This window comes from Gossypium hirsutum, chromosome A12 (genome assembly GCF_007990345.1).
Source record: "Gossypium hirsutum isolate 1008001.06 chromosome A12, Gossypium_hirsutum_v2.1, whole genome shotgun sequence".
NCBI classification, from domain to species: Eukaryota; Viridiplantae; Streptophyta; class Magnoliopsida; order Malvales; family Malvaceae; genus Gossypium; species Gossypium hirsutum.
This window is the reverse complement of record NC_053435.1, coordinates 14,938,658-14,951,368: the sequence shown is the minus strand read 5'-3', so window position 1 is coordinate 14,951,368 and position 12,711 is coordinate 14,938,658. Positions and strand designations below refer to the sequence as shown.

The following is a 12,711-nucleotide window of genomic DNA, read 5'->3' as shown; positions in this document are numbered from 1 at the left end:
ATAAGTAACTGGGGTAGATAGTTAGCTGCCTTTTTGTTTTTGCATCAAAAAGTTTGGTGTTTCCTAGTATGTTTTACTAATCTAGTTATGAATAAAACCAAAGGCTATTTATGTGTGATTAATCAAGTAATTTAGAATAAGTGCTTAGGTTATCATCTACACTGTGCCAAAAAAAATTAATGATGAATAAATGCTTAATTGTTTATATTGTTAAATATTTTGAACTTGAGTTCTATCTTATGCTTGTTTAAGGGTATTGGAGGATTAAGTTGTTTGGAAAAAGAAATTTAATATTTTATCCTTAATCGAATCCAAAGGTAGTTGCGTGCTTTGGGTGTGAGCCTAATCTTTCCTTATCGATATATTTGACCCTAAACCTTAAACACCAAGTGACCTTAAAATCATGGTAAAATTTAGTTATGTTTCTTGATTATTCTAGTACTTCTTATACACAACACATTGTTAAGGAGGATGATTGCATACGAGCATAGAGATGTACTGTATCTAATTCTTCCTAATTGTGTGAATTGTTGTTGATACTTGTTTTGCTTAGCATATAGAATTTTGTCAGTGTCCTTGAAAACATGTTTGCGTGTCTCATTGGTGTGTGACAATATTTTCGACTATTAATTCAAGTTGAATATTTCTTTAGTTTGTATGTGCATTAATGTTTGTTTTGTTTGAGGGCAAACAAAATGTTTAAGTGTGGGGTATAATAATTACTCATAATTCATATATTTTAGGTCTTTATTGCTTGATGGGTGTTGAATTCATCAAAAAATATTTATACACCTAAGCAGTAAATAAATATCAGTCTAAGGAGTAGAGTTTGATCCAAAGAGACAAAAATATTTAAAATTGTTGTTTCGATTTAATCAAATTACATGCGAGAGAGCTATAATTAAAAACAATATGCTTGCAAGAGATTACTCTTGACTGGATACTGCGGTTTGCTTCGAACAGTTCATTTCTAGCATAGATAACCAGTGATTATTTATCTAATAATAAAATAAAGGAAGATCATGATGACGATAATGATCAAGCTTTTATAAGAGAAACAGTGACATTCACAAACTCATTCTTCTCCTTGGACACGCGATCAGAAATAATCTCTCTGTACCTACGGAAAACTTCATCGAGGATTCCTTCACCAAAGTGGCTGGCAAGCAGTGGCTCAGCCACAGCTCTTATGCACTTGGCGACGTTGTACCCACCATCTTTGAATGCATCAGATAAGTCAGTTTCATCCTGATAAGCATTCCAGTTCACTTCAGTTACTTCCAATCGATCGATGTTGAATGACCCTTCCTTTACAACCTCATATTTAACCTCTGCCGGAGATGGTGTGTACATAGGGATGTTAAAGGAGTTCAGTTTCTCTTCTTCTATCAGTCCCTGCATTTAACCATGATTTCTTTATGGTTTCTTCTGATTTAATTAATTACTAGTAATCAACTTTATATTTGCAGCAAACTAAACGTTAACAAAGTATTCTGTAGATTGTTGAACAATGACCGGTGATGAATCCGATAATAAATAGAAAGTGTAAGCTAAAATAGATTTCAATTTTATGGGCGCGTCAGTACTAGATTTTAAGTGCTGAAAATGACATAAGCCAAAATTAAGTATTTGCGCACGTGATATGTTTCAAATACTCGTGATTGTATCATGAATTACTTGAGGAGAAATATTAAGGGATAATAATTTATTTCATCCTCTAATTTTAAAGAAAAGTTATTTTAGTTTTTTATTTAATTTTTCATTTTTTTAGCTTTAAACTTGTGTTTTTGTCAAATTACTTCAAAATAAATAGAAAATTTAACATTTTTTTAACTTTATTGACGTGGCATACACGTTGATTACCACGTGAATGACACACCATCATTCAATTAATGTTTTTAAAATTTTAAAAATTCAATAAAAATTATTTTTATACTTAAAAATCATTAAAAATATATAAAAATTATTTTTAAAAATTTTAAAAATGTAATTAAATTCTGACATGTCATTTACATGGCAATCCACATGTATGTCACGTAATCAAAGTTAACAAGCGTTAACTTTTTTCAACTATTTTGAGGTGATTTGACAAAAAAATGCAAGTTTAAAGTTTAAAAGAGATGAAAAATTAAATGGAGAGTTAAAATGGTTTTTTTTTTGAAAAGTTAGAGGGCCAACAAAGTCATTTCACCAATTATTAATTCTATACCTCAACGAGCATATCACTAAGTGCAATGGCCAAAAGCTCCCAAAAGTAACAACACTCTTTGCTTGAAGGATCATCACTTCTTCTCCCTATAAGTGTCAAAACCATACGCCCTCCATCCACCAGTTCCTCTGATCTACACTTCAAAAACAAGGAAAAATTCTTTTGGAATTGCACATAATATGCCTTAAGCACGTCTGGTGGACTTGTGCTAGCCATGTAAATGTTCCGTTTATTACTTTCCAGCCCTTGAGGAACCTGGATCAAATCAAAATAGTTCACTCATAAATTAAAGGCTCTTTTCGATTCTAAAATGATTAATGATATATACACAATACAACATTAATATATAAACTAAACCTGGGATAGCCAGTGAAGACTATAGGAAGAGTGTACGAAATGAAGGCTGTTTTTCCTGAAAAGCCTTCCGTAGAAAGAACCAGGTACTCCCGTGAAAAAACATGGTCCGTTGCCGGGTCCAAGTTGCTTCCTCAGTTTGTTTTGGAAGTCGGACAAGGACCTGAAAATGGTGTTGAAATCATTCCCAGGAAGATCATTCAGAAACACTTGATACTCGGGGGATTTTTTGCCTATCTTTTGGCGAACACTATCCACCACTTTGAGAAGTTCAGATACCAAAAAGAAAGTGTTGGGTCCCGAAGAACAACCCAAATCTGCGATGGCTATTTCATCCGGATATTTGCTGCAATAAAGCTTAGTTATTGCGTCCTCTGTGATTGGCTTTGTCATGGTTATCACCTTTTGCTGTCCAAGATATTTCAGGTTAAAAAATCACAGCATACATACATACATACATACATACATACATACATACATACATACATACATACCTGAAGTAAAGAGTTCTTTGCATAACTGGTTTCTCCAACTCCGCCATTCATATGAAGAACTTGAACTACTTCCATCTCGATAAGTCTTTTATCTCTCTGTAATTACGATCTCTCGAAGCTTGTTATGGTGATCAAGAGACGTTGCGTGAGCCCCTATTTATAGATGATGTTTGTCTCAGCGGCTCCTTAATTTTAGCACATTTTCATGCATTCCCCTCTCTTGTTTTAACACATTCATTGCATTTATTTAATTTCGAACACGGTGTTTCTTTCTTTTTTTTTTTTCACATGTAAGTAAATCATTCCAAAGTTAGTGAAGGAAGATCCTTTACTGATTGCCACTGCATCCAGCTCAGCTACAAGCCAACAATCCTATTAGCAACGACCTCACTTTGTCCGTAGTCGGTACCCATCAAAATATGTTTACTAATATTCCTAAGAATTACACCATCACCATGTATTTTCCGTTAAAAACATTAGCCTGGCTTAAAGCAGTGTCACTCAGTAAAAAAATTCGAATTATTCAAATTGAATTAATTAATTTTTTTAAACTAAATTAAATTTTTAAATTCAAATAATTTAAATAATTTAAATAATTTAAATAAACCAAATATAAAATTTTTTTACTTACCTTCTTCCTACCCCTCAAATCATTTTACTTTCTCTCTCCCAAAATTTAAATAAACCTAGGCTTTTTTGGCCTAGACCGAATATGAAAAAAAAACTGCTATTTTTTTATTGCTTTCTTGCTATTTTTTTATTGTTTTCTTCGTATTTTCCTGGTTTTTTATTAATATTTTACTACTATTTCACTATTATGTTGCTACTATTTTATTGTTATTGTTTGAATATTATATAACTCTTATTTTATTGTTAATTTTGTTACTATTTTAGAGGCATTTGCTTGTTAAGTTGCACCTATCTTAGTGTTATTTAAGTATAAATATTGTTTTTAATTTATTTTTAATTTGTTAGGAAATAATTATTTTAATACTTTTAGTATTTTTGATATATTATATATATTTTAAAAAATTTATATAAAAAATTGATATGGTCAGGTCGGATCTAAGTTTTAACATTTTTATTCAGGTCGGGCTTAAATAAAATTTTAAACTCATTTTTGGGCTAGGCCCGAGCTTAGCAAACGGGCCTAAAATTTTGATTGGGCCTGGCCTGACTCGGCATATGGACATCTCTAGTTCTTTCTCTATTCTACATTTTAGCAATGGGCATCTCCTTTCCTCGTTTCCCATATGGAAGCTCTCCATTACTAATCTCCCTCATCTCCTCCATTTATGACTCCGCCCTATAAGGGTGAATTATTGTAAACCCCTACCGCCACCAAGTCCTCCTTGTTAAACACTAGTATCACCACAAACAGTTGCAATGTTTACTATGTTGGCACAATTCCAAATATTTACTAATTACCACAACTTTTATAAAAAAAATATATATAAGAAAAAATTTCCTAAATCAAATTGACCTTGCCCATGACCCAAAATAATAATAAAATTTAACAATATAATTGTTGTTATGACACATACAAAATTGCAATTAAATTTAATATTTTTGTCACATGGATTGATAAATCATTTTTTAATATATATCTAACAATCAAAAGTTATATATAGATTTTTAATTCACTAAAACTTTAACGTTGTACAATCTATATAATTAAGTAGAGTATGATATATTAATTAACAAATATAATTGGTATATACAATTAATTTAGTTCTTCATTAATACAAACATATCATTTCTCTCTATATCTATACATAGTAATATCTACCAGGAAAAAGGGAAAAAAAAATCTAAATTTTAAGTTCCACATTTTTTAATTTGTTTTAGTTTAAAACGTTTTTTAAGATATGAAAAAGGAAAAACTGTCCCATTAAATTTGTGGAGGATATCAGCTGTGATTTTAATGTTTGGGTCCTTCAACTTAGATTGCATGGACATAAATTTCAGGAAACGTGGTTGTCTTTCAGCCTCAGGATTTTTCTTCCATATCTAGTTTAACTTTTAAATTTTTTTAATAATTTCATTTTACGTTTTAATTATATTTATTTTTTTGACATAAGAATATCTAAAATTATATCTATAAATAAGAAGATAATATATTTCAATACATTCGAATATATGTCATCTTATATTGATAACACTAAATTAAGACTCTATCAATAACTTTTCAACTTTTAAATAAAAAGATATTTTTATTTTATATTAACAATAGCATGAATGCTTATCGAATTAGATCTAGTGAATAACCTCAAAATTTAAACTTGATTACGTAACACACTGTACGAAGGAATTTTGGAACAAAAATATAGCATGAAAACAGTAAGTAGAGGCATGATTGTAGCTTTTTTCCTAAGAGTAAAGTGTTCCCCATGATGAATAATACCCAAAATTTGAAAATTCAACGAATCTGAACATTAAAGTTTGCAAACTTAAATTTAATTTAAAGGTGGAGGATTTGTTATTTTCTAACACATGGACATGCATATTTAGAATATTCCTTTACATTTCAAAATATCATACAATACATAATAAAATGTATTATTTGAAAATAATAATAATACATATGTAATATGTATAAAATTAAAATAAAAAATTATTTTAATTTTTTTGTAAAATAAAATTTAAATAGGTAACCACATTAGATTAATAATATTAATTACATTTTGATTGTTTATCATGATAATGCATAAAAATATCAAAATAAATCTTTGGTTAAAGTGGTAATTTTTTTTTAAATATTAGTGGTATAAGTTCAAATCTTAACTTTTGTAAATTTTTTATTGATTAAAAAAAAAGAGACAAAAATACTATCGTGATAATATAACTTCTTTAAAATATGTAAGATTATTTTAGTAATTTCATTGATTGAGTTGGTGTCAAGTTGACTCATAAGATCAACTCAATCATACAAATAATAGTATAGATAAATTAAAAAAAACAATTTGTATAATAACATTAAAATGTATAATAATGTATAATATTTTATAGAAATTGAAAAGTTCAGATTCGTCACATTCCCAAAGCTCACAATGAAGTTGTAGACTTTATGGCTAAACATGCTGCTCCAAGCTTCACAAGTATCTAGGTGTTCTCCATCCCTCTTCAAGCTATATAGGGGTTGATTCAAAAAGATAATTTGAGTTTTGATTTATGATTTTATTATAATCGCTTAGAGCTGTTTATTATTTACTAAAAATGAAAAGATTTTATAGATTTTAGGGGCACAGGTTCAAACCTCAACATTAGTAACTTTTTATGGTTTAGTTTAAAAAAAGAAGAAGATAAAATACCCTTGTAATAATATAACTTATTTAAAACATGTAAGGTTATTTTATTAATTTCCTTGATTGAGTTAGTGCCGAGTTGACTCGTGACACTAACTTAATCATACACTTAAATCATAGCATGGATATATACATATTGATATGTGGTTTCGAGTTGGTGGTTGAAGGTAGTTCACATCACGTTTTTAGGTGTCAAAAGTCGTCGAAGGAGATTTTCTTGCAAAAAAGAATGGAAAATGTGAAAAAGGAAGTTCATGTTGTCATGTATATCATATATGGAATAGGGAAGGGGAACCCTTTTTATAGGCCAAATGAGACATAAAGGTTTTGTGCATAAATTCTAGTGTTATACCCTTATCTTGATAGGATGTTACCTGGAGTTATGGATGACTAGATGAGATGGTATGATCCAAATAGTGGTGGTTGCTAATTAGAGATTAGGACACTTTGAGTGTGTGGATATGACTAGATCTTTGAAAAAAAGATACAGGAGGTTCTTTGTGTGTAATGATCTGTCATAATTTGATATGTTAAATTAGGCTTCCCCGTTATACTTAAGGAGCTTGTTTTTGGGCAAATTAATGTCTTTTCCATAGCTTAGTGTATATTTTAGATTTCCAATTTAATAAGTGCAAATACCTCTTTTTAATCATTTTGAAACTCAAATTGGCCAATTGTGTCATTGGTGGCCCTAACGTCTAATGGAGTGTTGTAGGTACTCGACGCTTGGCCCAAAATTGTACGAAAACATCACCAAAGAAAAGGGTATCAAAATATCAAATCATAGGAATCACAATACCCCAAACAGGACCGAGATGAAGACCACCTATAGTGGTATCGCGAAATCCACCTTAGTATCACGATATCCACCTTCCAAGAGGGACCCCATTTCAATACTAATCACGGTATCGAGATATCCTACCCTAGGTATCACGATATCCACATCGTGAAGAGAAAAAAATAATTCCAGGGGTAATATTTGTCCAACCGAAGCACCAATCAGAGAAGGCCTATTTAAGGGCCTTTTGGTCAAAAAATATGTAACACTCCAAACCTAGCTTAGACGTTATGACTGAATTTCGAAAGTTACATTAACAGCACTTGAAATTATTTACTTATTGAAAATAACTAGGTTTGAGTTGTTCTGTGAAAACTAAAAGAATTTGAATATTTATTGATTTTGTTTCTTTGAGAAATACTTAAAAATATAATCATTTAAAAGGAAAGGGCGACATTATATTGTAATGTCATTTTAAGTTATTTGAAAATAAAGAATTTGCACTTTAATTATTTATAAAAATGTTTTTGGGTAAATCATTTTACCAATGGACTTATAAAACTACTTAGAAAATTACGAGTTATAATTTTATTGAAAACCAAGTAAAATCGTAAATAGTTTAAATAAATTCCATAATTTAAAATACTTGAAATCTCATAAAATTTGCATGCATGTATGACAGTTCTAAAGTTTATAAAAATACCAAACCCAAAAATAAAAAGAAATGTCACCAAAGTCCAAAGTCCACAAACCAAAATCCAAATAGTTTTTTAAAATTCATAAAAATGTTCATAAGGTAAAAAAATCCGAGAGACTCCACCGAATGCTGAATCCAAGTCCTATGTCTGAGTCTTACTTGAAAGATTATAACACTAATGGGGTGAGCTTTTTAAGCCCAGTGTGAGATTAACATAAACACAATCACATACATATAAACGTTTACATTATACAATCATAATAACCATATTAGTTTCATATAACTCAATATTTCACATTTATACTATGCATGATCATGTCAATGAACATTTCGTAAAATGATGAAAGTTTTATGAAAATGGTCCTACCCATCTTCGCTACATACCACAATCGAGTTCCCCAGAACTTGTCCAACCGATAACACACCAAGTTGTAAATAGTGTCATAGTAATGTAGATAAACTGCCATATAATATAATTGAGGACAAGCTACCACTTTTGTAGATAAATTGTCACGTTCTTCCACCTTTCACATATCTCACCCCATGCATGTGATATGACCACAAAATTAGTTTTCACTTTGGCATGTGAGACATGCTCATTATATCACTTTTCACTTAAAATAACGTAGGTATGCTTAACATGCAAATAACATATATACACTTTATATCAATATTTCTCATTTTATAAATCATGCGAAAATCACATGTCATAAGATCACATAACATGATAATGAGTTTTTCATACATTTCATATCAATAATAATCATCAAGATCACACAACGTGCTTTTCACAACATATACAGTTTGGAATCATTTACTTGACATAGTCAATGTTGATGGGTTTTATCCCTCTTAATGGATACTTAAAGTATCTTCATCAAACACAATTTAAATAATAATGATTTTTAATCAATATAAAACATAGATTTATTTTTTTAATGTTAAAACCCACACCTGATTGTAGAGCCGATGTGTCTCAACTCTCTAAGGATGCCTACACATGAATCTAACAAATGGATTACATAATCACACGAATTTTGATCTCTCGTTAATGTTGTTATGAACATTGTAAGAGACAAGTTAATTAAATGGATCTCCCTAATGACACTTACCCTACTGAATGTTGAGAATCGTGATTTCTTTCCCAAGTTTAATGATTTTCTGGGTTGATATCGATCAATCCTTCAAAAATACGTTATAACTAAATGTTAATACATGAGAGAATAATTCACCTTGTCCCTATGAACATCTGATCAAGAGAGAAAATAGTGAGGAGAAAGGGGTTTATAAACATCCCTTGCACTTACACTATCTTAGTTGGAACGATAGGATTGATAGGTCATCTTGGTTTCAAATCGAAGAAGTTGAAAAATCTAGGTAGAATAATCGTTTTGAAAGTAAGTCCAAGATAAATATATTTAGGATTAAGAACTAAATAAAATAAACAGTGTAGAATTTTTGGATCACTAATAAGGGATGGAAAAAATGATGGAAAGAGGAAGTAAAAATCAACCACCGGCGGTGGTGCAATAGGGACGATGGTGGTGGCAAGGACGATAATGATGGAAGTTCGACGATGGAGCTACGACGAAGGAGAAAGAAAAGAGAAGGATTCAGTCTCTTGCTAAAAGAAGGAGAAAGAAAAAGAAGAGAAAAAGAAAAGAAGAGAAGTGGTGTACAGTGGTTTTCACGGTGGTGGAGAGTGGCGCTATGGGCAACAATAAAGAAAAAAAAAGAAGATGAGTGGTGGAAAGGTGGTGGCTTAGTGAATGGTAGAAGTTTTTTAAGCCAAGAAGTGGTGGAAGAGAGGAGAAATTAGAGAGAAATGGTGGTTGATAACTAAACAAAAGAGAGAAAAAAAAGTGGAAGAACTAAGGGAGGTGCGGTAATTAGAATGAGGGGGATCAAAAGATGGATGATAATGGAGGTTCACAACTAGTCTAGGTTCAATGTATCACGCTCATGGTAATGGTGAAGAGAATGGCAAGTTAGGGGGAAATGGAGTAAAAAGGGGATCATGTTATCATAAGTATGGTATGTTGACTAAAAAGAAAGGAAAGAGTCTCCCCTAAGTATGGTAAGAAAGGTTGGACAGAAATGGTAAATAAGCATATGGAAAATTCACAAAATTAATTAAAAAGGTGGTACTGAGGAGACTTGAACCTAGGACTTTTAGGAAACTTTTAAAGCTCTTAACCACTAGGCCATATTTAATCCTTGTTCTTAACTTACTAGAAAATAATTAAAACATGGCATGTGACCTTTACTAAGGTTAGAAGCAAAATTTCACCACAGAAAATAATGAGAGGGAAGGGATTCAAACATTGATCATTAAGGACAACTCCACCACTACTCAATCACTAAAAAAAATTTGAGCGTGACCACTCTCGGTTCATTAACCCAATTTTTACTAACCTGGTTTTTGGGATGTGACAAGATAGGGGTCAGAAATTACTGTTAAACTAAGGAGAGATATACACATATTAGCTTTAGTTTAGCTTAGTTTTTCTCTTTAGTTCTTTTAGGTTTTCTTATCCACTTTTTAGGGTTTATTAATTTTCATCTTCCTTAACTGTAGAGTCATTTTTCTACAACTTTTCTTCTTGTTCTTGTTATTCTTTATATTAGTTAAGTTAGTTATTACTATAGCTATGGTTTATTTGCACTTTTAGTCCTTTTTCTTTGCTTGTAATGACATTTCAGCCTTTAGTTTAATATATTTAAGTTTTTTTTAGTTTAATTTGTTAAAGACTTCAACTTTTATGTTTCTTGTACTACATTTTACTGTTTAATGTTCATCTATAGTTTTCTTTTAAGTTTTGTAGATTAAAAATCCAAATTGTCATCTTTTTCTCAAGCTTTATGTTAATGGTTGTCATTTCTTTTGCTTGCATGTTTATTAGTTTAGTTTTTAGTATGGATAACTAAACCTTCAGGGGATTGGTTGATAGAGATTTGGGTAAGTTGATTTTTTGATGAGGGACTAAGTTGCAAAAAAATTGGACTAAATTGAATAAACCTAAAAACCTAGTATTGACACCCTTAAGGGAATATTTAGGCAAGTGAGATCGAGAGGTAATCTTGTTGTCCACAACCACCATTGATAGAAAAAAAGAACCTTACATGACTATGCTATACCCAACTTGGAGGCTGTCCGAGGAAGCATTAATCACAGGGAATCACTTCAAGATCAAGCTTGCAATGATTCAAGCTAATCACCAATTTATGGGATCGATGAACGAGGATCCTAACTAGTATCTCAAGAGATTCTTAACCATTTACAATACATTCAAATACAATAGGGGTATCTGATAACGCTATACATCTTCGGTTATTTCCTTTTTCTCTTACTGATGATATTTTTATGTGGCCAGATTCACAGTCTATTGATTCAACCAATATGTGTGACGAGTTGGCTAGAAAGTTTCTTGCTAAGTACTTCCCTCTGAGTAAAATAATGAAGCTTCTTATGGACATAACGAATTTTTAGAAACTAGAAAGCAAGTTACTCTATGAGGCATGGGAGTGCTTCAAATTCATGCTCCATAAGTGCCCGTACCACGGCCTACAAGATTGGTTACAACTTTAAGTCTTTTATAATGGGTTAGATGGGAACTTGTGTTCAAGTCTTGATGGAGCATCTGTTAGTGCGTTTAGGTCAAAGACATACGCGGAAACTTGCTAACTTATCGAAGATATGGCAATGAATTTGTATATGTGGTCTGCTAGCAGTTCATATATCGAGCCAAGCAATCAACCGTAAATGCGGACGGTAGTGAGGATAAGTACCAACAAATCTACCCTTTTTAATCACTTGAGATGAGTTTGGAAAGAATGCAAGCTCCAAATTCGCCTTTTTTAACCACTTCTCATGTAGGTAATGATTGTGAAGGTACATATTGGGTAGACACAACCCAAGATGATGTGACCATCCCAACTTTAGGTGGAGAGGGAACTAAGGTGGTCCCTCCAATCAAAGAGTCCAAAACTTTAATGCCCCTTGATGTAATCCTCAATAACAACCTCAACTACCTTATAGGTCACCGCAAGAGGCCAAGTGGAAGTCAACCTTTCATGGCAACCCTCCTCTACCATTTGAGTGAGTAAGGTAGAGGATAATGTGAATAATTTGCAAGCTGATATGTGTCAAATACATGGTCGATTAGACCAAATGTTTCAATGGATGCAAACCCACACCTCCTCTATCATACCAAGCAATACCGAGCTGAATCTAAAACGAGAACAAAAAGATCATGCAAAGCCCATAACACTTAGATCAAGAGTGGTGGTTAAAGATTTGATTAAGTTAATGAGTGTTAAAGAAGAAGGTAAGAAGGAAGATGGTACCCGCACCCCTAGTGTTGGAGAAGGGGTACAAGAGGAAGTAAAACTTAAGCCAAAAAAAAGTCAAGATAAGTCGATTAAATCCCCTAATTAAGAATCGATTCCCTTTTTATCTCATTTAGAAGAGCGAAAAAAGAAAGAAAGTGAGGATTTTTTAGTCTTACTCAAAATGTTTAAAGCTTTGAACATAAACCTCTCTTTGTTTGAGGTCCTAGAAAAAATGCCCAACTATGCAAAAATTCTTAGAGATGTAATAAATAAAAGGGAAAATATGGGGAGAGAAGAGCAAATAGCTCTCAATGCTGAATGTAGTGCAATGGTGACCTATAAGGTGATGGTCATGAAACTAACTAACAAAATTCAACTAAGGCAAGCGCACCTATCAAACAGTAGTATAGTTATGGTGAGACCGGAAATATCGTATCCACAAGGACTAAAAGTACTAGCAATTACTATCTTTTTATTATCTAGCCTAATAATTAAAGGAATGTTTTAACCTAAAACTATTTATCTAATTAACTAAGCTTGCG

At 31.7% G+C, this 12,711-nt stretch overlaps 1 protein-coding gene across 1 annotated transcript; it reads right to left on the bottom strand.

Annotated features, from left to right (window-relative positions):
• Positions 1–849: 849 nt before the first annotated feature.
• Positions 850–3,494, bottom strand: LOC107954540 (S-adenosyl-L-methionine:benzoic acid/salicylic acid carboxyl methyltransferase 2). The gene is made up of 4 exons (XM_016890130.2): positions 3,058–3,494; positions 2,567–2,971; positions 2,210–2,464; positions 850–1,395 (listed from the first exon to the last, which is right to left on the bottom strand). Exons 1-4 carry the CDS (start codon positions 3,130–3,132, stop codon positions 1,039–1,041), a joined length of 1,092 nt encoding a protein of 363 aa, XP_016745619.1. The 5' UTR covers positions 3,133–3,494; the 3' UTR covers positions 850–1,038.
• Between the last annotated feature and the right edge of the window lie 9,217 nt (positions 3,495–12,711).

Coding starts and splice junctions, on each gene's coding strand:
- LOC107954540 (XM_016890130.2), bottom strand. CDS start 3,132: ATGGAAGTAGTTCAAGTTCTTCATATGAATGGCGGAGTTGGAGAAACC. Junction 2,465..2,566: donor GTCTTCACTGGCTATCCCAG/GTTTAGTTTATA, acceptor GATTTGATCCAG/GTTCCTCAAGGGCTGGAAAG. Junction 1,396..2,209: donor TTAGTGATATGCTCGTTGAG/GTATAGAATTAA, acceptor GGTTAAATGCAG/GGACTGATAGAAGAAGAGAA.